This window comes from Filicampus tigris, chromosome 9, assembly GCF_054856515.1.
Source record: "Filicampus tigris isolate MCC_2025a chromosome 9, RoL_Ftig_1.0, whole genome shotgun sequence".
NCBI classification, from domain to species: Eukaryota; Metazoa; Chordata; class Actinopteri; order Syngnathiformes; family Syngnathidae; genus Filicampus; species Filicampus tigris.
In genome coordinates, this window is record NC_141225.1 from 1474669 (window position 1) to 1499057 (window position 24389).

Sequence of the window (24389 nt, forward strand, 5' to 3'; positions counted from 1 at the left end):
TTTTTCGTTGTAGAGTATATTTGCTTCCTTTACTTAAAATGAAAATGTGTCGTTCTACTGTTTCATGTGGTTCAACTTCAAAACACTTTAATAAAACATTTGACAAAAGACATCCTCCACTTAGAAATGAGTGGAATGTGTAGTACCATATGCCCACAGCAGAGGGCATACTCCCTGTACGGGTTTCAGTCAGTTTGTAGTTGATAATTTTCACTGTGAAATTATGTGTTTTAAAAAATGTGACGTGATAGGACGGTGCATCATTAAAGCCGCCAAGGGAATAGTTTAATACAAAAAATGAAAAAGGATGGCACTTAGATATCGAGAACTCATGTGGGCGGAGTCAAACGTTTATGTTGAGCCACGCCTTGAACTGCCCTCTGCAGCCTGGACTTACTCGCTCGGAGAGGCAGAGCGTGGCCATCTATTTACCATTATTTTGCGAACACGGCCAAATAATAAACCAATCAGCAGATCGTGCTTGAGCGCTGTCAATCTGTAATGCCTGGCACACTGGGCCCCAGCATGCCTTTTTACCCGTATAATAACCGATTTGAACAACACTGAGTTTCCGAACAGTTGAGAGGAAGTAGTGCGCACTCAGAACCTACAATGACAATATGTTTTTTTTCTTCTCCTTGATGCATGTTTCACTGGTGCGACTTATACTGTAGTCCAAAAAATATGGTAATTATTTCAGTCTATACGTGTCTATGTGCGGTGTCTAATGTGCATGCATGCATGAGTGCGTCTGTGTGTAATTAATACTATTTTGTTGATACTCAGACAAGACAACGGTTAGGTTTCAAAATACATTACCATCATAATTATTTTATTATCAAAATGCATTACATTTGCATTAGCATCACTCGTTCCTTAAATCTTTTCAGAGGGGAACAATTGAAATAGTTACTACTATGATCCGTGTAAAAATAAAACAAAACAAAAATAATTGTTACAAAACCACAAAAAGTAACGCAGCATCTGGTTTTGAAGGGAATTCAAGAACAGACCCAATGATTAACTTCCCACCAACTGGCAAAATTGGTCACACAGACCCTAAAAACAAACATCATGCGATAAATTCAGTGAACTATATTTCTCCATAAAAGTCTATATAACATTTCTTTCTATACAAGTACTTATATTCATACATACTGTCTTATTGGGTCTTTTAAATTGTGTGACTTTAAGGTGCTGGTTCATTTTGGATTACAACTTTTTTTGTCTGTCAAAACATTCATGTAACCCGAGTACCCTTTTGTGTATTGGTGTATTTTTGTAGCAAGTTGGATTCTGCTACTTGAGCGGGCCCTCCATTTTGAGGTATTCCACACAAATGCAGTAGTTATCGCCTATATATAACAATCTGTGAGTCTCTGTTGACAAAGGAGTATGGGTGACACTTGCTGCAGTTGGGATATCGTGAACCTTGAGATTCTATTGTGGTAGTCAGGACAACCAACTCTTCTAAAGTCCTTCCATTTTTGGGAGACAGTATTAAAATACAGCATTCTACAGAAAGGGAAGCAGCTCTCACAGGAGAACATAGCAGCATTTTTCAAAAATAAATCTAGTTTTTAACAATCTTCCAAACACTGTCACAAACTCTCCCTGGTGTCAGCACAGAATGCAAGGTTTGGTCAGAAAAATAGCTACACATATACACAATTCACTACCCACGTTTTTTTTAGATAAGCCTAAATATATTATATCCAGGTGTATCCAAGAAACTGGGGAATGTGTGTTTGTTTTTTATTTAAAGAAATCCTGTAGCATAAAAACAATCAAACCCCGCCTTTGCAGAGTGGATAATTAACTCATACAGTACTGTTTTTGCATTCCACCACCACAGCATATGACAAATGTCATTTGAAAAAACGGATTTGACCAGATACAAAGACAGGATGTATGAAGTGATGTGAGGAAAATAGCTGAATTCCAAATTTATTGGGGGAGGTTGGAGCACCAAAAATACTGTACGAAGCTGGCTCAAGTACAACACCAAATGTCTAGAATGAAGTCCCAAGTCAACTCATAATCACCCATGACAAAAGGTAGAAAAGCATAGAAGAAGAAAAAAAAGCTTCTGTTTTCATGTTTTGCTGGGCCATCAAAACCGAAACTGGTAATGTGAAATGACCCTATGCACGGATCCAATTCGTTCCTGTCAGTGTAAATGCATTCTTCTACTTTTCCCATAACAACACTTGAGTACTATGGCAGATATGCAGCCTTTTGCCAAATAAGATTCATCTTCACAAAATTAAAATGAATTAAAACAACTCTTTCTGTTTCTAGCCTCTCAAGTAATCAACTGACCAGGGTACGACGACAGGTATGTTTTTAATCATTTTGTACAGACATGTGTGTAGAAATTTGTGAAACTTAAATTAAATTCAGCACAAGGAAACACTGAGGACAATTTCAAGTTAGCTGATTTAGTATTTTCAGTGTGTCATTCAAATTGTTTACTGATTCCAAGATTACGTCAAAAGTCAACTGGTTTTGTGCAGAATGTTTTTTTTTTTTTCTTTGTGGGGGTGGGGGGTTGGGTGGGGAGATTAAAACCAAAAAAGTTTGTAAATTTGTAAATCAGTTCTTGATCCTCTTAGGTTTGTACAGTTCTCCTTGCCAAAGTACCTGTGCCCCATATCGCCAGTGGGCCGTACAGATTTGTACAAGCTGATACATCCAAGGTTCTAAAAGCTTCCTGACTGTGTCCGTACACCTGGGCCCTGTAGTGGAGAATGCTGGAAATGCGCGAGGCTCGTCCCTCGCTGCGAGTAGTTTGTTGGTCCAGAGGCCGAGAGCAGTCTTGAGCTAGGGCTGCCCGACTTGAGGTTTTGGGAAACCTGCTGCTGATTCCCCCTGGCTGCTGTGGAGCTCATGTCTGTGTTAGTCGGCCCGTGGGCCCACGGTCCCATGGTAGGAGACCCCAAAAGGCAGCTCCTGTTCAAACGGCCCACTTTGAGGTGGTTGCTGCAACTGAGGGGTCCATCCGCATCACTGTTGCCACTCTGCAGATGTAGCAAGTCTCCTGTCAGTTTGGAGTCTGATGAGGTTGCTGGGGTATGCGCAGGATAGGAGGATAGAGGATGGTCCTGAGATGGACCTGTGTGGGAGGAGTAGTAGTAGTAGCTCTTGCCTGATGTGGGGCTATAGCAACTTCCAAATGGGGAGGCGGGCGCTGGCTGGAGCGACGTAGGACTATCGGTCTGCAGGTGTCCGTCTGATGACTTGACACAAGGACAAACATTCACTAATAGACAGCAATGTCACTCGATAGGCTACGCAGTGCGCACTATGACGTCATTTTAAATGGGTCAAATATTCATGCAGTATTGAGGGGCTATTGGGTGTAAAGGTGGTTTGAGTACATAATTTTTACATACCTGATGTGAATACATAGATGGACTGTATCTGTGCGGCGGACTCTTCATTGGCGAAGGAATGGTCGCTGACTGCATGTCATACTGATCTGCATCTAAAAGCATTGAAAGAAAAGAACAACACTGATTTTTTTCAAACTCTCATGTAAAATGTCTGGATTAACAAGATCTACGTCAGATGGTTGGTAAAACCAGTTTTACCAACAGAACAAGACACTGATGGATAAGAATTGATAACAGGTATCGAATGTGACTGTGAATGTCAACCACCCAATTTTCTTTTCAAGAATATGTTCTAAGCACACCCACTAGTTGAAACAAGGCATTCTTATTAATATTGCGTTTGCCTTGTTTCAACTAGTGGGCCTGCATAGAATATATTCTTGGAAAAAAAATGTTTGGGTTGACTTCCCCTTTAACAGCAGACCCAGAACAAGAACAGTCACAAAGAGCAGAACTTAACAACACTGGGGCTTAACATGATACACAGAAGGACTGAAGACTAACAGTATTTATAAACAAAATGCAAGGGGATAGACAACCACACTGTAACCCAGCAGGCATACTCAGACTGTATGTATATCATAAAGCAGGGATGCTAAATCATGAAGTACAAATACTTTGTTACTGTACTTGAGTAGTTTTTCATTTCATTTGAATTTTACTGAGTAATTATCACACCACTTTGTGCCTTTACTTGTTACATTTTAACACAAATATCTGTACTCTTTACGTGGTACAATGTCAAAACACGGTCATTACTTTAGTTTTGAATGGATGACAATGATTAAAATAATAGATTAGAACTGGAAGAAAAGCTTCAGGAGCCACAAGCCAAAACATTTTCAGCAAAAAGAAAATTCAGCTTAATGTCTAAGACTCACCTGTTATTATACAAAATTAGTCACAGCATAACTTCTTAACACAGCCAGAAACAACTTACTACCAAACAAGTTAGAGGAAATGCTTCAAGAAAGTGAAGGGGGTTATGAATTAATAAATATGGCAAATTTTACGATCTAAAAATCTAGAACCACAACAAAAAAAATTGTGGAACATTTTGAGTGTGGAGCTGAAACTATGTACAAATATCACCTAGTTTGAAAACAAATATCAACACACAATCTTTTCAAAATATGAGGACAAAGTAGCTACAACATGAATATATTATTATATAGGAAAACAAATACATAAATGTATATGCACATAATATAGGTAGAGTTGTTTTTTTTCCTCTTCATTATATACAACGTGTTAGCATTCTATATATACAACTTATGAAAGTTTATAAGTATTGGTGTTTGGAGGAATAAGGATGTGTATGTATCAATATTTCTTACCAATTATCAGAGGTGGGTGGTGTCAGACAGATGGACCGGTCCGTCAGTCCGTCACTTTTGCTAACTTTAGACGATAGACGGGAAACTTAAGGAAAAAGAAGGACTAAGCACAGACGGAAGTGGATTTTCAGCAGTGTAATAATCAATAATCCGATTTTGCTGACGAAGGACAGAGACGCGACCCGCCTCTCTCGCATGTGTTTATGACAGCAAGCCGGCAGGCTTACTCGGCTTACTGAGTAGACTGCATTGACCGTATATGTACAGTAGGTGGGGGTATGCACCAAAGAGACAATCATGAGTTTGTCAAGCTGAGAGGGCAACATCTAATTGATGAGCTAAGAGGTAACAAAGTAGCTTTGGATACAGAGACAGTTCTTGTGCGTTAAGTTTTGCATTTCTGCTTTTACTTTTGGAAAGAGTAGGGTTAGGAGTAGGACTGCTTGATTAAGCAATTTTCAACCAAAAAATAAAACGATGTTAAAAACGTTCAAATCGGCACTTTCGATTTTTTTTATTTTTGGTGTATCTAAGCCACCGTAGTTTCCTCTGCATTTCTGCCTGGATTGGACCTTTGGCAACAATGTGACACGGGATTCTGGTTAAGGTAAGCAAAACTAAGTAAAACTTTTAAAAGTTAAAGTAGAAGTCAACGCAAACTTTTTTTTTTTTTCATGAATATGTTCTGTGCAAGCCCACTAGTTGAAACAGGGCATTCTGATAAATATTGCGTTTGTGGAATAAGTGTTAATCCACTTGTTTTTAGCCATCTCTGGGGGCGGCCATTTTGTCTTCTGATCGCTGTAAATGACATCAGAACTGCTCACAATGAACAATCACGGCTCAGATTCAGAAAACAGGTCAACCGTGATTGGTTGTTGTGAGCAGTTGTGATGTAATTTTCAGTCGACAGAAGACAAAATGGCCGCTGCATTTTGCTGCTTCAGTCATATTCCACAAATGCAAAATTAATCAGAGAATGCCGTGTTTCAACTAGTAGGCCTGCTGGGAAAATATTCTTGAAAAAAATGTTTGGGTTGACTTCCACTTTAAAGCGGCAGGAGGCTCTCACTTAACAGTTCAATAGATTGGCAAATAACTGTCAGCTATGTGAAATGTCAAATGTATGTGAGTGTAAATCTGTTTGAGCAGCAAGCCGACAGTATGATGCAGATAGTGCACCCCGTTTACCATTTTAATCAAATCGGTTCGGATAATGGACTGTTGGACCTATTTTTAAAAAAAATCACCATTATACAAACCTGAAACATAGTTCAATAAACATGCTTTAAGATGTTACAACAAAGTCAAGAGTAAATTTTTCTTTAGATTTTGATGCCAATATTTTCCTTTTCACTGAAAATGAATATCGGCTACAAATATCGGCTATTTGCCTTCTTGACGACTAATAATCGGTATCGGACCTGAAAAAAGCATATTGGTCTATCTCTACAATATAATTTTGTTTTATACTGTATTTATGTTTAAATTTTGTCTGTTTATTTCTTTTTTCTAAAGTATTTTTCACACGTTTAAAAAAAAAAAATAATAATAATTCATTCAATTATGTATTGAAATCAAATTTATTCATGTTACTCAAAAAACATTGTGAGTAATTCACAGATAATTGCACCACTAGTATTTTCAGAAAGATGTCAGCATAAAACTGTCAACTGTATGTCATACAGGCAGAAAATGCTTCATATCCATTTCTTTTTTCATCATACCAAAGTGTGAGTTAAGTTCTTTTTCTGGGCAATGACAAGTGTTTTAAAATGTTTAACACACATACATACCATTTTCGACTTTCATCTCTTCTTACCAGTTTCTTTTTCTGTCAAACTATTGCTCCTCTTGAGCATTCGGTCCATCTTCATGCTTCTCAGCACTCGTTCCAGTGCTCCTTGACCTTCCCGTAGACGTTCAACACTGGTGGGGACCATCCTAATGTAGTGGAAAGAGCCAAGTTAATCTTGATCCCAAGTTTTATTACAATTGAATGTCATTAATTCTAATAGGTTACTCTCACCACTGGGTGCTCCTATCTGGATTTTTGGCCTGAACAGATGAGCCCTGGTGGTCTGGAGGACTGACAGCCTCTATCTGAGGGATGGAAGCGCTGTGTCCTGATGAAGACGTGCAGTTGTGTGGGGAAGCAAGGGGATGCATCAAGTAGTGGGTCTCCTGGTTGTGGTGAGAGCCAGGTCGAGTAGGGGTGCTACCCAGGGACGAACTGCAGCTGGATGGCTCGGGATCACGGCTGCTAACTTGCTTCCTCTTACGGTACTCCAGCAATGACACCTGAGAGGGACAAATGCTATGTGATATCTTCTGAGGACAAGCGCACTTCAACAAAAAGTGCTGTCTCATTCAAATTGCCCATAGCACAATGATTGAGGACGCTAGGACAACATGCACCTCTTTAAATGAAATTCACCTGGATCTTGAACTATTCATATTCAGTACAAGACAGCACAATCAAGTTTTGATTTCATAATGTCATCATTGCAGAAAACTCTTCTTAAAGCGGAAGTCAACCCAAATATTTTTTTCAAGAATATGTTCCCAGAAGTCCCACTAGTTGAAACACGGCATTCTGATTAATTTTGCGTTTGTGGAATATAAATTAAATTATAAATAAATAAACTAATTTTCAACCATCTCTGGGGGCGGCCATTTTGTTTTCTGTCGACTGAAAATGACATCACAACTGCTCACAATGACCAATCACGGCTGACCTGTTTTCTGAATCTGAGCCGTGATTGGTCGTTGTGAGCAGTTGTGATGTCATTTTCAGTCGACAAAATGGCCACCCCCAGAGATGGCTAAAAACGAGTGCGTTAACACTTATTCCACAAAAGCAATATTTATCAGAATGCCCTGTTTCATCAGTGGGCTTGCATAGAACATATTCTTGAAAAAAAATGTCTGCATTGACTTCCCCTTTTAACATAACTGTAAATCACTCAGGTGTCTGAATATACTGTCATGAATGTTTGATGAAAAAGCAGGCAATTTCAAGGCGTCACACCACAATGCAACTACAACAAAAAGACAACATCCACGTTAAGGTTCAAGCACACAAATAAATAAAACAACTCTTCATGAAAATGAGAGCAGTGATCATCGGAATGTTGTTATGACACAAAACGGAACGAGGGCGTACATGGCAGAGAAATGATGACCACGCAGTTAGTGACAAAGAGGACCTCAATAACCTCCACATTTTGACGAGAAGTTTCCTCATCATGTGAGGTGCAGAAAAGATTGAGAAATGTAATGCAGGGCAGTAATTACTGCCAAACATTAACAATCATTGAGGTTAGGGATGGGTAAGTACCAACACAGGTATCGATATCGGCCTTATTTCAATGTATCGACCGCGATGGCGGACGATACCAGTCACCAATACCAAGGTGCTCTCTTGTGGCTGTTTTACAATCAGAAACTAAATGGCAGAAAAAAAAAATCCCGATTACTGATTACTAACCAATTATTGTTTTTTATCTGGTATTGTTTAGTGATAAAAACAACAACAATTGAACAATATCACTCGAAGGCTGGATGTACTCACCAACATTTCTGAAAGCGATTCAATTAGTGGTTTGGTAATTGTTTTCCCAAGCAAAAGCAGATACATGTGTCTACTTAGTTTAAACACAGAAGATAATCAGTCTGCTTTCCTGAAGGGCTCCAGCAATCAGGGAATAATTACTGCTGAAAGGCTGAAATCAGAGGATATGGAATATTTTCACTTAAACAATAGCTGGGTTTACATTTTTGCTCTCTGGTCACCTGTTCTACATGTGACGTGGTCTATTCCGATCGGCGATTTACTTGCGCTACCCTGTTAATCAGATCAGCCGTGTGACACGCGGAGATGTAAACATCACGAGATCTATCAAAATGGAGTTCATTCATCAATTTAGCATAGTACTATATTCGCTTTTGTTTTAACACTTTTATGAAAGCATTATCTTGATAAAAACAAGTAAGGAGTACTTTTAAAAGTTCTCGCGTCGCAGACAAGCTCCGGTAAGACGCTGCCATTTTAAAGTGCGTATACAATGATGTCACTAAGCATTTACGTCAAGACAAAGTCACAATATTCGGCGTAGAGCAAGATCAAGGTCTTGAGGCCTTTCTGACAAATTTTCAGTCAGATTCGTTCAACGGGCTCCGTGCAGTAAATAGAAATGTAAAAAAAGGACGTTTTTGTGGCCACTAGGTGGCGCGATATGTATAATGGAATATCATTGTATAGATGTCTTCAGGTCGCGACTCTTTACGTACAGTTGAAGTTTGGGATTTTTTTGAGCATGGGCAGGGGAGTTATTAAGGTTTTTCTCCTGTATGGCGAAGGAAAAAAATTACGCCAAATTTGATGCCCCGCCCCCGACATATTGTTTATCAAAAACTCAAAAAAATGTTCCCAGTTGTTGCCCCAGGTCTTAAGATGATAAATCCGAAGTTTGAAGTCAATCAGATGAATTCTTTGGGACATTGGTGCAAAAGTATGCACCCTGTAAATGTCCAAAATTGGACATTCAAAAATTCATAGCTCACTTCCTCTACATATAAGACTATGGCACATCTTGGCGTGCCTGCCAATTTTCGTAGGCCTAGGTCAAACGGGCTGGAATTCTATTTTGTTTTCCTACTCTAGGTGGCGCTATAGAGCCATTTCGTGTGCATCGTTTACGGCGACTTTAAAATATCACATTTTTCGCCAGGCTCGATGAGACTGCAAAGTTTGGTGAGTTTTCGTGCATGTTTAGGGGTTCAAAAATGCGATCATTTGGTCCGAAAAATAACAAATAATAATAATAACTAGAACTGCAAGCAGCTATAAAGGGCCCTCTGGCAACGTTGGGGTACCGGCACGTCGGGATGCTCGCACATCGGAATTGAATTATCGAAATTATCACGTGGATAAAGTTACAGCAGCTTTTGTAGTCAAGGTGCGTCCAAACTCTAAAGTAAATTCAACATGGCGGACTTCCTCTTAGGTTTATTATATGGCGCCAAGAGGCTTTTTTGTAGATCTGTTTCTGTTTTATATACTCACAAATTTTCGTACATGTTGGTGAAGCGTGCAACCGGGGCCACTTTTTAAGCATTTTCTAGGGGGGCGGTAGCAATCTTTGAAAGATTGCACAATTGAATAATAAATTAGTGATTAATTTACCAGGCCTTCTGTGTGCAAAGTTTCATGAGTTTTCGTGCATGTTTACATTCTCAAAATCAGCATTGTGTTATTGGCAAACTGCGTTACCATGGCAACACCTTTTTGGGAAAAAGCTCAAACTTCGTGTTTTAACATCATGAAGGCCTAAACACTCTTCCGAGCAAATATGAGGGAGATCTGGCTAACCTGCTAGGAGAAAAACATGAAAGAATAAAACATGTACTTCATTTAGCAAGTCGGTGGCGCTCCACTACGATGAAGTTAGTTCGTAGATGTCTTCAAGTATAGACTTTCATCAAAAATGTGAAATTTTGACAAGATATCATCATGTGGATCACATTACAGCTGCTTTTAAAGTCAATGTGATGCCGAATTGTAAAGTAAATTCAAAATGGTGAACTTCCTGTTAGGTTTAGCATTTGGCTCCAAGAGACTTTTTTGTAGGTCTTGACCTGATAGATATACCACCACATTTTCGTAGATATAGGTGAAACGTACAACCGAGGCTGATTTTTAAAAAAATTCTAGGGGGCGCGAAAGAGCCATTTTTTAAACATTTGCGACGTAAAACAAAACAAAAGATGATTTCACCAGGCCTGATGTGTATGCAAAGTTTCGTGAGATTTCATGCATGTTTAGACCGTCAAAATCGGCGTAGTTTTATTTGCGAACTGTCCGTAGCCATGGCGACAGCTTTTAACGAAAAATCACAAATATCGTATTTTAACATCAGGAAGGTCTACACAGTCTTCCGAGCAATTCTGAGGTCGACTAGGTTAACTGGCGAGGAGAAAGAGATCAAAGAATAAAACATGTACTTCCTTACACCAGTATGTGGCGCTACCACTACGATGAAAAATAAATTCGGAGATTTCTTCAGGATTCGACTTTTATCAAATGTCAGAGGTTTTTTAGAAGAAATTATCATGTGGGTCATGTTCCAGCAGCTATTGTAATCAGAGCAAATTCATACCTTAAACGTAATTCAAAATGGCCGACTTCCTGTTTGGTTCAGCATATAGCTCCAAGAGACTTTTTTGTAGGACTTGAGGTGTTACATACACAACCAAATTTTCGCCAATCTAGGTAAAAATTACAACCGGGGCTGAATTTTTAAAAGTCTCTAGGGGCCGCTAGTGAGCCATTGTTTTACAAATTGCACAAAAAAAATGAAAACATTTTGATGATTTCGCCAGGCCTGATGCATGTGCAAAGTTTCGTGAGACTTCGAGCATGTTCAGACCCTCAAAATGAGCATTGTTTTTTGGGCGAACTGCGTGTTGCCAGGGGCAACAGCTTATCGCGAAAAATCACAAATTTCGTATTTTAATATTAGTAAGTCGTAAACTGAGCAAAGATGAGGTGGACCTGGTTAACCTGCGAGGATAAAAACATCAAAGAAAAAAAAACTATTTCCTTCAACCACTAGGTGGCACTACCACTACAATGAAAAATAAGTTTGTAGATGTCTTCAGCCCTTGGCTATCATCAGATATGAAAAATTTTGAGAAGTTTGGATGATCTGAGTCAAGTTAAAACTGTATTTATTGTCACGTTGAATAATCAAATTTTGCGGCACCGCCAAGGCCACGCCCTTCACCGAAAAGTCACAATATTCGGCGTAGAGCAAGATCAATGTCTTGTGGCCTTTCTGACAAACTTTCAGTCGGATTCGTTCAACAGGCTCCGTGCAGTAAATAGAAATGTAAAAAAATGACAATTTTTGTCGCCACTAGGTGGCGCGATATGTATAATGGAATATCATTGTATAGATGTCTTCAGGTTGCGACTATTATGTACAGGTGAAGTTTGGGATTTTTTTGAGCATGGGCAGGGGAGTTATTAAGGTTTTTCTCCTGTATGGCGAAGGAAAAAATTTAGGCCAAATTTGATGCCCCTACCCCATCATATAGTTTATCGAAAACTCAAAATATTTTTCCAGGTCTTAAGATGATATATCCGAAGTTTGAAGTCAATTGAAATAATCCTCCGGAACATGGGTGCAAAATTATGCACCCTGTAAACGTGCAAAAATTCATAGCTCACTTTCTGTACACTTAAAACTATGGCTGTAATGGACTTTTTTGTATGTTTCGGGGTGCTACACGTGTCTGCCAATTTTCGTAGGCCTAGGTCAAACAGGCTGGAATTCTATTTTGTTTTCCTACTCTAGGTGGCGCAACAGAGTCATTTCTTTTGCGTCGTTTATGGCGACTTTAAAATATCAAATTTTACGCCAGGCCCGATCAGACAGTAAAGTTTGGTGTGTTTTCGTGCGTGTTTAGGGGGTCAAAAATGCGATCGAACGCGGAAAAAATAGAAAAATAATAATTTCTAAAGAAACAATAGGGACCGGTCGCTGCTCTGGCCCTAATGATTGTGAGTGTGCGTGCGTAGATGCATGAATCCTTGAGCAACTGTGATGTCATTTTCAGTCGACAAAAGTGACAAAATGGCCGCCCCCGGTGATGGCTAAAAACAGGTGGATTAACTCTTATTCCACAAACGCAATATTTATCAAGAATGCCTTGTTTCAACTAATGGGCTTGCATAGAGCATATTCTTGAAAAATAATATGTTTGGGTTGACTTCCCTTTAATAAAGTATTTGCAAAAGAAAATCAATCCTCTTATTCATGTTAAGGGTATTAAAATTCAAGAAAATAATGGGACAGAAAAATCAAGAGATTTTGTTACAATAAATAAAATGCGCGATTAATTAACTATGAAAAAATGTGATTTATTTGCATAAGAAAATCAATCCTCTTATTCATGTTAAGGGTATTAAAATTCAAGAAAATAATGGGACAGAAAAATCAAGAGATTTTGTTACAATAAATAAAATGCGCGATTAACTATGAAAAAATGTGATTGATTACGATTAAATATTTTAATCGATTGACAGCATTTTTATGTATATATATATATATATATATATATATATATATATATATATATATATATATATATATATATATATATATATATATATATATACACACACACACACACTGTGATAAAATTTTCTGTTGTATCGCCCAGCCCTATTTTTCAACTTCATAGTGTCAGTTAACAGTTGAAACTGTATTATAAAGATCTCTTAATTTTGTAAATTATTAAGCCACTGAAATCTTTAAACACTCAGCAGCAACAGCCTATGACACATCTAAGTATTAAAGTTAAAGTTGTCATTACAGTACATATATACACTTTTTGTGATAAAAATAAATACAATAAGTTACAATTATTGCTAACTACAGTTTATATAAAACTTTTTAATGAAAACAGTAACTTTAAAGTCTTTATGAAATTGAATACACTTTTGTATACGATTATTGCTAACTACAGTGTATATAAAACCTTTTAATGAAATACAGTAACTTTAAAGTCTTTATGAAATTGTATACACTTTTAAATCATTGAAATCTTTGAATGTGCAACACATATTGTAACGAATTGGGTTATCTGTGTTGTGGTCGGATTTGTGTGTTGCTGAGTTCTGATGTTTCCGAGGTTCATGAATGCATCGTACGGCTAGTGAGAGGAGCAGCAGAAAATGATGAAGAGAGCTGTTGCACTTTGGTTTTGGCTAAAAAGACTGCTTGCTTCATCGTCTAAGAAACATTCAGTCGGATGATGTCGTTTTAAGTGTTATTATGTTAGACATGCTACCTGCAGCATAGCCGCCGATCTTATGTAGCAATGTCGGCACACAACTTTGGGACTTCTACACATAGTTCCCCATCTGCGATTTTAACAGGAAAGCCAAAATGTTCCCAAACAGGAGACCACAGTGTACAGGGGGACCTTCGAGCTCTGGCTTGTTTGCGTATGCCACTATAATGCCATTTATCCATGCATTTATGATTTATCACGTGCGTAAGCTCGCGCTAAGAATAAAAACTGATCGGAAACGGTACGTAAGGTGGACTGAACCGAACATGCCATACCGAAACATTAATTCACCCACGTGTACCGTTACACCCCTAGTATCGAACATTCCGAAACTGTGGTTGAATCAGACTTTACTTGATGTGCTTGACGACAGGCACGGGCCGAAATTATATTCTGAGCAAAAATGTAGCAGTATCATGGTATTAAAATTCAGTAGTGGGCACGTCAATTCATCGGTCAGAATTTCGTCATTGTTTCAGGACGGCCCACATGGGCCCAGTCCATCTCTCGTCCGCAACAGGTAATCGTCGTCCAGAATGTACCTACTACGTCACACGCAGGTGCCACATAAGCAGACATCCAGCCAAAATAATAATAATAATAATAAAAACACCAAACAGACAGACAGACAGACCCCCCCCCCCCCCCACACACACACACAGACAGCATGGTGATGGGTGAAATAAAAACAACATAGGTCATTTCGAACGTGGTCTGTGAACCCATATACAGCACTGTTTTATTATTTGGTTGCAGGTTTGCTTGTGCGGCGCCTGCGTGTGACGCAGTACTGGTAAGTACATTCTCTACGCCGATTGGCTATCGCAGACGACTGCGTCTTCCCGAAATAATGACTGAATGCTGGCTGATGTGCCTACCACTGTTAAAATTACAGCTTTAAAATGCCCTTTTTTATATACCGTATATATTCTGGTGAATAAATTTTTTAAATATTTTTAACATTTTGTATATTAAGAAATGTGGAGCATGCTAAGTTTAAATAAATTAATTAATTAATTAATAAACAAACATATGTTAGCCTTCTTGTGTTTTACTTCTTCACAAGTCACAGTGTACCTGTCACTGGTGAGCTATTTAGAAGAATAGCCCCTTAGGCTGCTCATGTTGTCCTTGGGGATAGGTTGGCACTGACAAATCCACACTTTTTAAGGACAATGCAAATGTACCCATGTAACTAAGTTTCTTTCATCAAACCTCCCTTTGGGCCCCGTCCTTCTCCTCCATACATAACTACTAGCCAAGAAGGGGGGGGGGGGGAAGTGAATTGGACGAATTCATCCAATTATTCAATCATGCCTCCCCTTCCTCCTCTCTGCCTTCATTCACACAGTATGTCACCTGCCATACTAGAGACAATAAAACACTGGACCTTTTCTATGCTAATACCAAGGAGGCATACACATCACTGCCCCTCCCGCCGCTGGGCAAAGCTGATCACAACCTGGTGACTCTCCAGCCTGTGTACAAACCTCTGGTCCGCAGGCAGCCAGCTGTGACCCGCACGGTTCAGAGATGGTCTGGTGAGGCCGAGGAGGCCTTAAAGGACTGCTTCAGCACAACTCTGTGGGAAGTATTCAGCGATACTCACGGGGAAGACATTAATAGTCTAACGGACACTGTTACAGACTATATAGATTTCTGCATGGAGAACACCATACCCACCGAGACAGTAAGGTGTTTCTCCAACAAAACAAAGCCTGGATCACACCAGACATAAAAGCTCTCCTGAAGGAGAAGAAGAGGGCTTTTGCGTCAGGCAACAAAGAGGAGCGGAAGATTGTGCAACGCCAGCTGAGGAGGAGGATCAGAGAGGGGAAAAGGTCCTACAGGAAGAGGATAGAGGAGCAGCTGCTGCAGAATAATGTCAGGTGAGTCTGGAGGGGCCTTAAGACTATCTCAGGCCACGGACAACCCAAGACCCGGACTGGGGGGGACCTGCAATGGGCAAATGAGCTGAATCTCTTTTTCAATAGGTTCGATCAGATGCCTGCCCCAACTCAGTCTCTCCTGCTGCAGCCTCCAGCTACTCCTCCTGCTGGGTGTGTCACCACCTCCCCTCTTTTCTCCACAGTCTCCAGCTCCCAGCTACACCAGACAGCCACCACTCCCTCCAGCCCAGCCTTGGCCTTCACAACATCTCAGGTGAAGAACCAGCTGAAGAAGATGAAGCCGAGGAAGGCAGCGAGTCCAGATGGCATCAGCCCCCAGCTCCTCAAATCCTGCGCAGACCAGCTGTGTGGAATTGTCCAGCACATGTTCAACCTGAGCCTGAAGCTGGGCAGAGTCCCCCAGTTGTGGAAAACATCCTGCCTGGTCCTGGTGCCAAAGACCCCCCACCCGAAGGAGCTCAACAGCTTCAGACCAGTGGCGCTGACGTCTCACCTGATGAAGACCCTGGAGAGACTGGTCCTCGTCCACCTGCGCCCTCTGGTGAGCTCCTCAATGGACCCACTCCAGTTAGCATACCAGCCTGGCATCAGTGTGCAGGATGCCATCATCTACCCCCTCCACACTTCACTGTCCCACCTGGAGAAGGTGGGGAGCACTGTGAGGATAATGTTCTTTTATTTCTCCAGTGCTTGCAACACCATCCAGCCCACCCTATTGGGAGACAAGCTGGAGCGGCAGCGAGTGGCCCACCACCTCACCACATGGATCCAGGACTACCTCACAAACCGGCCACAGTATGTGAGGACACAGGACTGTGTGTCTGACGTGCTCCTCTGCAGCACGGGGGCCCCGCAGGGAACTGTCTTGGCTCCCTTCCTGTTCACCCTCTACACCTCGGACTTCAACTACAGCACCCCTACCTGTCACCTGCAGAAGTCCTCTGAAGACTCTGCGATTGTCGGCCTCATCACAGGCGGAGATGATCGGGAGTACAGAGAACTTACTCAGGGTTTTGATGGAGAGATGGTGGTGGATTTCTGTAGGCGCCATCACTTTGCACCTGCACCAGTGAATATCCGGGGAAGAGATGTTGAGAGGTTCTCAACTTACAAGTACCTGGGTGTTCATCTGAACAATAAACTGGACTGGAGCAACAACACAGACACTGTCTATAGGAAGGGTCAGAGCAGACTCTTCCTACTCAGGAGACTGAGGTCTTTTGGGGTTCAGGGGACACTCCTCAGGAACTTTTATGACTCTGTGGTTGCATCGGTCATTTTCCAGGGAGTGGTCACCTGGGCAAGTGGCGTCTCAGGCCGGGACAAGAAGCGGCTGGTCAAACTGGTCAGGAGGGCCAGTAGGGCTCTGTCCTGGGCTGCTCCCTGGACTCTGTGGATTCAGTGGGGAACAGGAGGATGATGGCCAAGCTGTCATCAATGCTGGACAACCCGGCCCACCCCCTTCAGGGCACCCCAACAGCACTCCACAGCTCCTTCAGTGACAGACTGTTACATGCTTGCTGTGCAAAGAAGAGATTCCGCCGCTCCTTCTTGCCTGCTGCTGTCAGAGTCTTTAACAAGAACATTGTGTAGTCTCTACAAACTGGCGGACATTAGTGCAATCGTGCATATGAGATTATATCGTGGAATACCCATCATTCCACACTACTGTTAGTTTAGTTTTAGTATTATCAAATGCTGTTCCTTATATTTCACTGCAGCACTGCCACTTACTTAAAGTATTTTTCCTCTGTACTATGTACAGGCTAAAATGAGTGTTTCTTCATACTTTATATGTAGATGTATGTTGGTGTGTATATACATGTGTAAAGACAAGTTGGTATTACATGTATACACTTTCTGTGATGAAAAAAAAAAACACAAGTTCCAATTATTGCTAACTATATTAAATCTCTTTTTACAATGAAAAAATACAGTAACTTTAAAAAGTCTTTATACAATTATATACATTTTTTAGAGATTGAAATCTTTCAATGTTCAACAGCATAAATCTCTATTGAAATTTTTGGCTAAAAAGACTGCTTTCTTCCTTGTGGAAGAAACATTCACAGTCGGATGATGCCGTTTTAATTGCGTTTAATTATGTCAAGACCTGCTACCTGCAACATAGCCGCCGATCACCATGTTGCAATGTCAGCACACAACTTTGGGACTTATCCACGTGCTTTTCCCCATCGGCGATTTTAATTGGAAAGCCAACATATTCCCAAACAGGAGACCGCCATGCACGGGTGGACCTTCAGGCTGTGGCTTGTTTGTGAATGCCGTAATAATGCCATTTATCCATGCATTTATGATTTATCACGGCTTCTGGCGTACTGGCTCCTCTTCTGTGCCCCCACTCTGCTACGCGTGCAACGTAAGCCCGTGCTAATAATAAAAACTGATCCGAAGCGGTACAAGTGGACCGAACCAAAGATGCCATACAGAAACGTTATACCGTTACACCCCTACTGTTTACTGTACTGTACTACTGTTTTTTGTTAATACGCTTAAGTCAAGTGATGTAAACCATCACACTTTTCATTTTAATACACTAAATTCCATGGCTGTTGTCCAGATGAACAGAAGACGCACATACGATTAGTCACATGGCGTCACAGTGAGGAGATACATTGCTAATAGAGCAGGTTAGCAGCTGTGTGAAAGCAGAATATCTGAACAAACGTATTCAGCAAATGTATTCAGCTGGCTAAAGAATGCTTGCTGGTAAAGGGAGTTGAATAATGCTAACTGGCCAGCAAAAACCTAGTTCGGGCACGAATATGAACATGCATTTATTTCATCCTTGACCTTGAACTCTGAAAACCCTAACCACTTGCAAAGGGGAAAACTCAAATCTATAGCAAGAATGCTCCCATCGATGAGTTTGTCATCCACAGTGAGCAAACTCGGTTCGAAGTTGTAACAGGTACAACAAATAAGGCATTTTGCAGGCTTTCTTAAATTAAAGTCAATACCTTTTAATTCCATTTGAAATTGAATTCAAGACCAATTTCAAAATGTTCCCAATGTCCTATGTGGTCCAAAGTTGCATAAGTACATATGTGATGCGCATCTGCCCTTAACGCATTCGTATTTATTTGTCTTTTCACAGTCCAGCCATTCAATCCCAGGAATTTATTTGAAAAAAATTAATTATAGTAAAATTACATTTTTTTCAAACGTTAGGGTAAAAGAGGGTCTGAAAATGTCTGGCAGTGAATGAGTTAAAGGGGAAGTCAAAATAAACGTTGTGTTTGCGGAAGGAAATGTGGTCCAGCATGCCGGGGCATTTATACAGTCAAGCGATTACATAGGAGATAAAAATAAATACAGTATTTGGGGAAAATCACAATGCAACACTTTAATATCTCATTTCATGGAGACATCACTAACGATTACTACGTCAATAGTGTTATTCAAAACAACTTTGCAAATTCGATCCCCTGCTGCCAGCACATTTCTTGTGCCTGCGCGGAGGGCATTTTGGGCTGCGGATGACGTCAATATCGGATATGCGACCTCTGTTCAGACCGTGAACGCATTGGAAAAGATCGGATATGTATCCGATCTAGGACATATGAAAGCGACCCAGGTCAAATTTGAACTAATCGGAATTGAGCCGTTCAGACTGTCATAAAAAATAAAAAAATCAGATACAGGTTGTATATGGGCAAAAAAATCAGATTTGGGTCGCATTTGCCTGCAGTGTGAACCTAGCCTAAGAGTTCCAGCTAAAACCACTTCACATTTTTGTTGGTTCTGCTGTTGTAATTGCGTGATGTTACCACCAAAGTCATTCAGGAAATTATTTTTTAAGAATTGAGACTATTTACAATCAGAAGAATCCTACTTATGTATTGACATTTTCCAAGACTTTTGTAAAGATTGATTTAAGACATTTCAATGACAATTAAGGCTTAGTATTTAGATTCATGGTTTTAAAGCCTTTTAAGACTGTTGAAGGATCAGTGGGAACCCAGTTTTGGCTTTGGGTCTGTTGCTTCCTGAAATGCTGACACTGCCTTTTGCGTGGCTCCCTGTATTACAATTTGACTGAAGCTACATTGGGTGTTTGGGCAAAATACAGCAAATTGATACAGCCACAATGTAATTATTTTATCTTTGATTCCACTATATATTGTGCCAGATATATATGTGAGTGCTCTTTGTGTCACACAAAATAGAAGTGATGACTCCAAGTTTGGACATTTAGTTAACATCGTAAATGGTGGGGTGGTAAACTACTTTGACCAAAGCTCCTGGACCTCTTCTGTAATACTAGTTCTGTCATTGGACAATAATCGCTTAAAATTTGAAGATGACTGGATCCGACAGACTGCTGAGAAGGAAATGTCCTAATCTGACGTGTGACCTGATCAAATCTCATCAGTGGAAAAATAGTGCTCCCAGAGCTCGGAAAATGATTAAGCCATCTTCTGGTTGAAGTAAAATAAACGGCTTTAGAGTCAGAACTTTTGACAAAGGTCATGTTGTTTGGACATGGGTGGGTGCTTTATGCAGATGGACCAAAAAAAAATAAATTCATGCACAATTCTAGAGATGACGTTGTAGTGAGAATATTCACCATATTTTGTACTGTCTTGTATTCACTTCTTACAGCTATAGCCTGGTAATCTGGCTTCCCTGTCAGCAGACTAATGGTATGCTGGTTGGCCCTCTGCCTTGGAAGAAAAGTGGAAGAAAGACTTGGCAAAAAGTATCAAAGAGCAGCAAAGGGTAAGGAGATATTGGAGGAGTAGAGAGGTAGGGGGAGGGGGAAGAAGGGTAAAAGCTACAGTGCCTTTAATAGTTAAATATATGCACATATCTTTTTTTAAAAGCCTATTGCTTGTTGGTTCAAACACCTTACAAAACCCCATTTGCCTTAAAAACTGAAGCAAAATTCATCAACCAGAAGAATGTTGTGTACTTGCCTTCTTTTTTTGTGGTGGGTTGTTGGTGTGAGGAGATGTGCTACTGTCTGGGTAGCCGCCACCATAATGAAGATCACTGTATGGTGACATACAGCCAGGCCCTATGTCCCCAAACAAGCCCTGGCCACTTAAAGAACTATGTAAAGACTCTGCAGGGGAGAACCCTCCTTCTGATAGAGAGGGGCGTCGGTCAGTGGCCACAGTATTTCCCAAGTTTGCATTGAGGGGTGAGCAAGTGTATATGAGGTTAAACTCTGTCCTGAAGGCCTGTTCCCTAGTTTGGAGGGTTCGGTCCGAGGTTGAACTTGACACTGGCTTTAAGGAGCTGATCCCCACAGATGAAGTGTCTTGGCAATCACTGCTTAATGAAGCTCCAGGAATGGAAAAGTCATCTGAGGCTACAGCCATAGGGCTCTCTAAGCTAGAGGACAGTGAAAGATCCGGGAATTGGGTCCGAGGGATGTCCAAGTCTGTCTGAAGACACGGCTGACGGTAAAGAAGCAGGACATGCAAGAAGAGGAAAAAATGGTGTTGAAAACATACAAAATATATCGTAAAATAATAATGTTTTATATTGTATTTTCAAACTTGTTTCAAAAATTAGATTTGGATAAATGGAAATACCTCGGGAGAGATGGACTCTGGCCGGTGAACAGGTGATGCCTCAGGAGATGATATATTCTAGAAACATACAGGAGGCTGTTTGAAATTTGCCAGTGTCAAACACACAACCCAAATAATAATCTTATGTAACCTAGCCGTCCCATACAATGCAAAGTAAAGAGGAGTAAAGTCTTTTATAATTGAATTATGTGAATTGAATAAAGCTGTTTCCACCAAGCAGACTGGCTATGTTTATGTGTGTACTCTTACTTCAAATTGTAGCGGTGTGTTGCAACGGCTGACCGGCAGTGAGGGCATTGGTGAATATGCAAGGCCATTCGATAAAAAAGAGCTACAGGGGTTGTGAAGAAGTGGATGGAGCAGGTCGTCAGAAAGAGGTGGGGTAATGGGTGACAGTGGGCGAAGCAGGTGGTCAGAGGATATCGGCAATGTCTCTGTCATATACTTGGCATGGCGCTTCTTGAAAGGTGCATTCAATTCTATAGTTGAAAAACACAGTACAGGTAAAATTGTGAGTAGATAATTCAGTCTCAGACACACAATTTGAAAACAACAGAAAACACATACCACTGGACAAGGGATTGGGGGTGGATCTGCTGCTGGTGCTTTGTTGGGAGGAGGTGGACTCTGTGCCATCCGCCAAACTAGCTGAACAGCTCTCATCCTCCACCTGCTTTATCCATCTCTGCATTAAGATACAATAATGATAGTCATTAATTATATTGATGGTGAGATGGCATTTATATATATATATATATATATATATATATATATATATATATATATATATAAATAAGAGAGAGAGAGAGAGAGAGAGAGAGAGAGAGAGAGAGAGAGAGAGAGATACAGTGGTACCTCTACTTACGAACGGATCTTCATAAGAAAATTTTCAAGTTACAAAACGCCTCGACAGGAAAATATTGCCGTGTGTGTGGGTGTGTATGTGTGTGTTTGAAAGGGCTGGGGGGCTGTTTGCGTGAGTTGAATCCAATGCTTGTTTTTTCAGTTGAAGGGGAAGTCAACCTAAACATATTTTTTTCCAGAATATGGACTATGCAGAACACCCGAGTTAAAATTTTGACTTTAACCCGAATATTGACTGCATGTAAAGGTAGTCACTATGGTGCTGGGGACAAAATGAAGGAGGAGGCGTCGTATAGTCAAAACGTTGTAGGTCGCGTACTTCGTAATACGAGGACTGCCTGTAAATATATACATATATATAGATATATACACATACTTATATACTTATACATATATATATATATATATATATATATATATATATATATATATATATATATACACATATATACACACATCGTAGTTAATCGCATTTTTTCATAGTTAACTCATAGTTAATCGCATATTTTATTTATTGTAAAAAAATCCCTTTCTGTCCGATTATTTTCTTGAATTTTAATACCCTTAACATGAATAACAGGATTGATTTTCTTATGCAAACACTTTATTAAAGGGAAGTCAACCCAAACATATTTTTTTCCAGAATGTTTTATGCAGGCCCAACAAGGCATTCTGATAATTATTGCGTTTGTGGAATAAGAGTTAATCCACCTGTTTTTAGCCATCACTGGGGGCGGCCGTTTTGTCACGTCTGTCGACTGAAAATAACATCACAGTTGCTCACAACCAATCACAGCTCACCTGTTTTCTTAAACTGAGCCATGATTGGTCGTTATTTGAGCCCTCGGGGCATCTGTGATGTCATTTTTAGTTGACAGAAGTGATAAAATGGCCGACCCCTGAGATGGCTAGATTTTGCTGCTTGACTCATATTCCACAAACACAATATTAATCAGAATGCCTTGTTTCAACTAGGAGGCCTGCATAGAACATATTCTTGAAAAAAAAATGTTTGGGTTGACCTCCCTCTTCAATTGAAAAAAGAAGCATCGGATTCAATACATATATATATGTATATATACACATATATATGTATATATACACATATATATGTATATATACACATATATATGTATATATACATATATATGTATATACACATATATATGTATATACACATATATATGTATATACACATATATATGTATATACACATATATGTACATATATATGTATATACACATATATATGTACATATATATATACGTATATATACATATATACAGATATACATATATATATGTATATATATACGTATATATACAGATATACATATATATACGTATATATAGATATATACAGATATACATATATATATATATATACGTATATATACATATATACAGATATACATATATAAATATACATATATACATATATATAGATATACATATATAAATATATATATATACATATATATAGATATACATATATATATATATAGATGTACATATATATATATATATATATATATATATATATATATATATATATATATATACACACACACACACACACACACACACACACCCGACACACACACAGAATTTAAATGCAACATTTTGTTTTGATTTGAGACTTTTACAAGCGGATTCAACATTTAACAGTCATCAGCATTTGTACAATATATCATTCACCTTTTTAAAGCAGCCATAAGTGCCATCCATCTGAAGTGGACGAGGTCGGCGTCTCTCGGGATTAAAAGGGGAGCCGAAGCGAACATAGTGTCTGGGTGTGGTGCAAATAACAGATGAGTGTGAGAGGCCTGGCAACATGTTGAGGGTGGTGGCCAACACCGTTGGATCAGTGGTTATCCGCAGTGGCCGCTCAACAGGCAGTTCTTGTTGGATCTTCTCCCCTCCAGGAATCTTTTCATTCAACCACTCAGTAACCAGGTACTGAAACAAAAGCAGCATAGCAGCATCTTAATTATTAAGTAGGAATGAGTATGCCCCATACAATATAAGTGACCGTAGATGTGATTTGGATGGGGGGGAGACAAAATTGCATTCCAAATGAAACAATCACCAATTAGCAGTTAGTGGCTGTTGCAAGAATAATTTGTAACAATATTGGATTGAATGCTACAAGGCAGAGTATTTTGTAGTTTAAACTTCCTTTCACATATTTGGTTCAGTAATTCCTCAAAATCTTTGGACATGCTGAAAAACAATCATTTCTTTATGTTCAAAGAGGACTGGTTGACATTGTGGCTATTTGTGGTAAATTGTGATATTCATGGATTAGCAACCTCTGTCATTTAGTACCTGATATCACCATAGCAGAACAGTGATTCCCAACCACAGTGCCATGGTAAAATAGTGTGCCATTAAAGGTCACCAGGGATAATGTGGGAAATTATCCAATTCCACTTACATTGTCTCCCACTTGAGCTGT

At 39.7% G+C, this 24389-nt stretch overlaps 1 protein-coding gene across 8 annotated transcripts in view; it reads right to left on the reverse strand.

The window, feature by feature from the left end:
- Positions 1-798: 798 nt before the first annotated feature.
- setd5 (SET domain containing 5) overlaps positions 799-24389 on the reverse strand; it is a 110174-nt gene continuing 86583 nt past the window's right edge. For 6 of the 8 annotated variants that reach the window (XM_086040300.1, XM_086040302.1, XM_086040301.1 and 3 more), the window contains 10 exons: positions 23630-23890; positions 21636-21753; positions 21318-21547; positions 21069-21125; positions 20445-20930; positions 20096-20188; positions 6762-7033; positions 6555-6676; positions 3396-3487; positions 799-3239 (listed from right to left, as the gene is read on the reverse strand). In XM_086040300.1, coding sequence (XP_085896426.1) covers positions 2703-3239; positions 3396-3487; positions 6555-6676; positions 6762-7033; positions 20096-20188; positions 20445-20930; positions 21069-21125; positions 21318-21547; positions 21636-21753; positions 23630-23890 — 2268 coding nt within the window. In that variant the 3' untranslated portion in view covers positions 799-2702. The remainder of the gene's footprint in view (positions 3240-3395; positions 3488-6554; positions 6677-6761; positions 7034-20095; positions 20189-20444; positions 20931-21068; positions 21126-21317; positions 21548-21635; positions 21754-23629; positions 23891-24389) is intronic. The other 2 variants (XM_086040307.1, XM_086040303.1) reach the window with 2 other exon arrangements.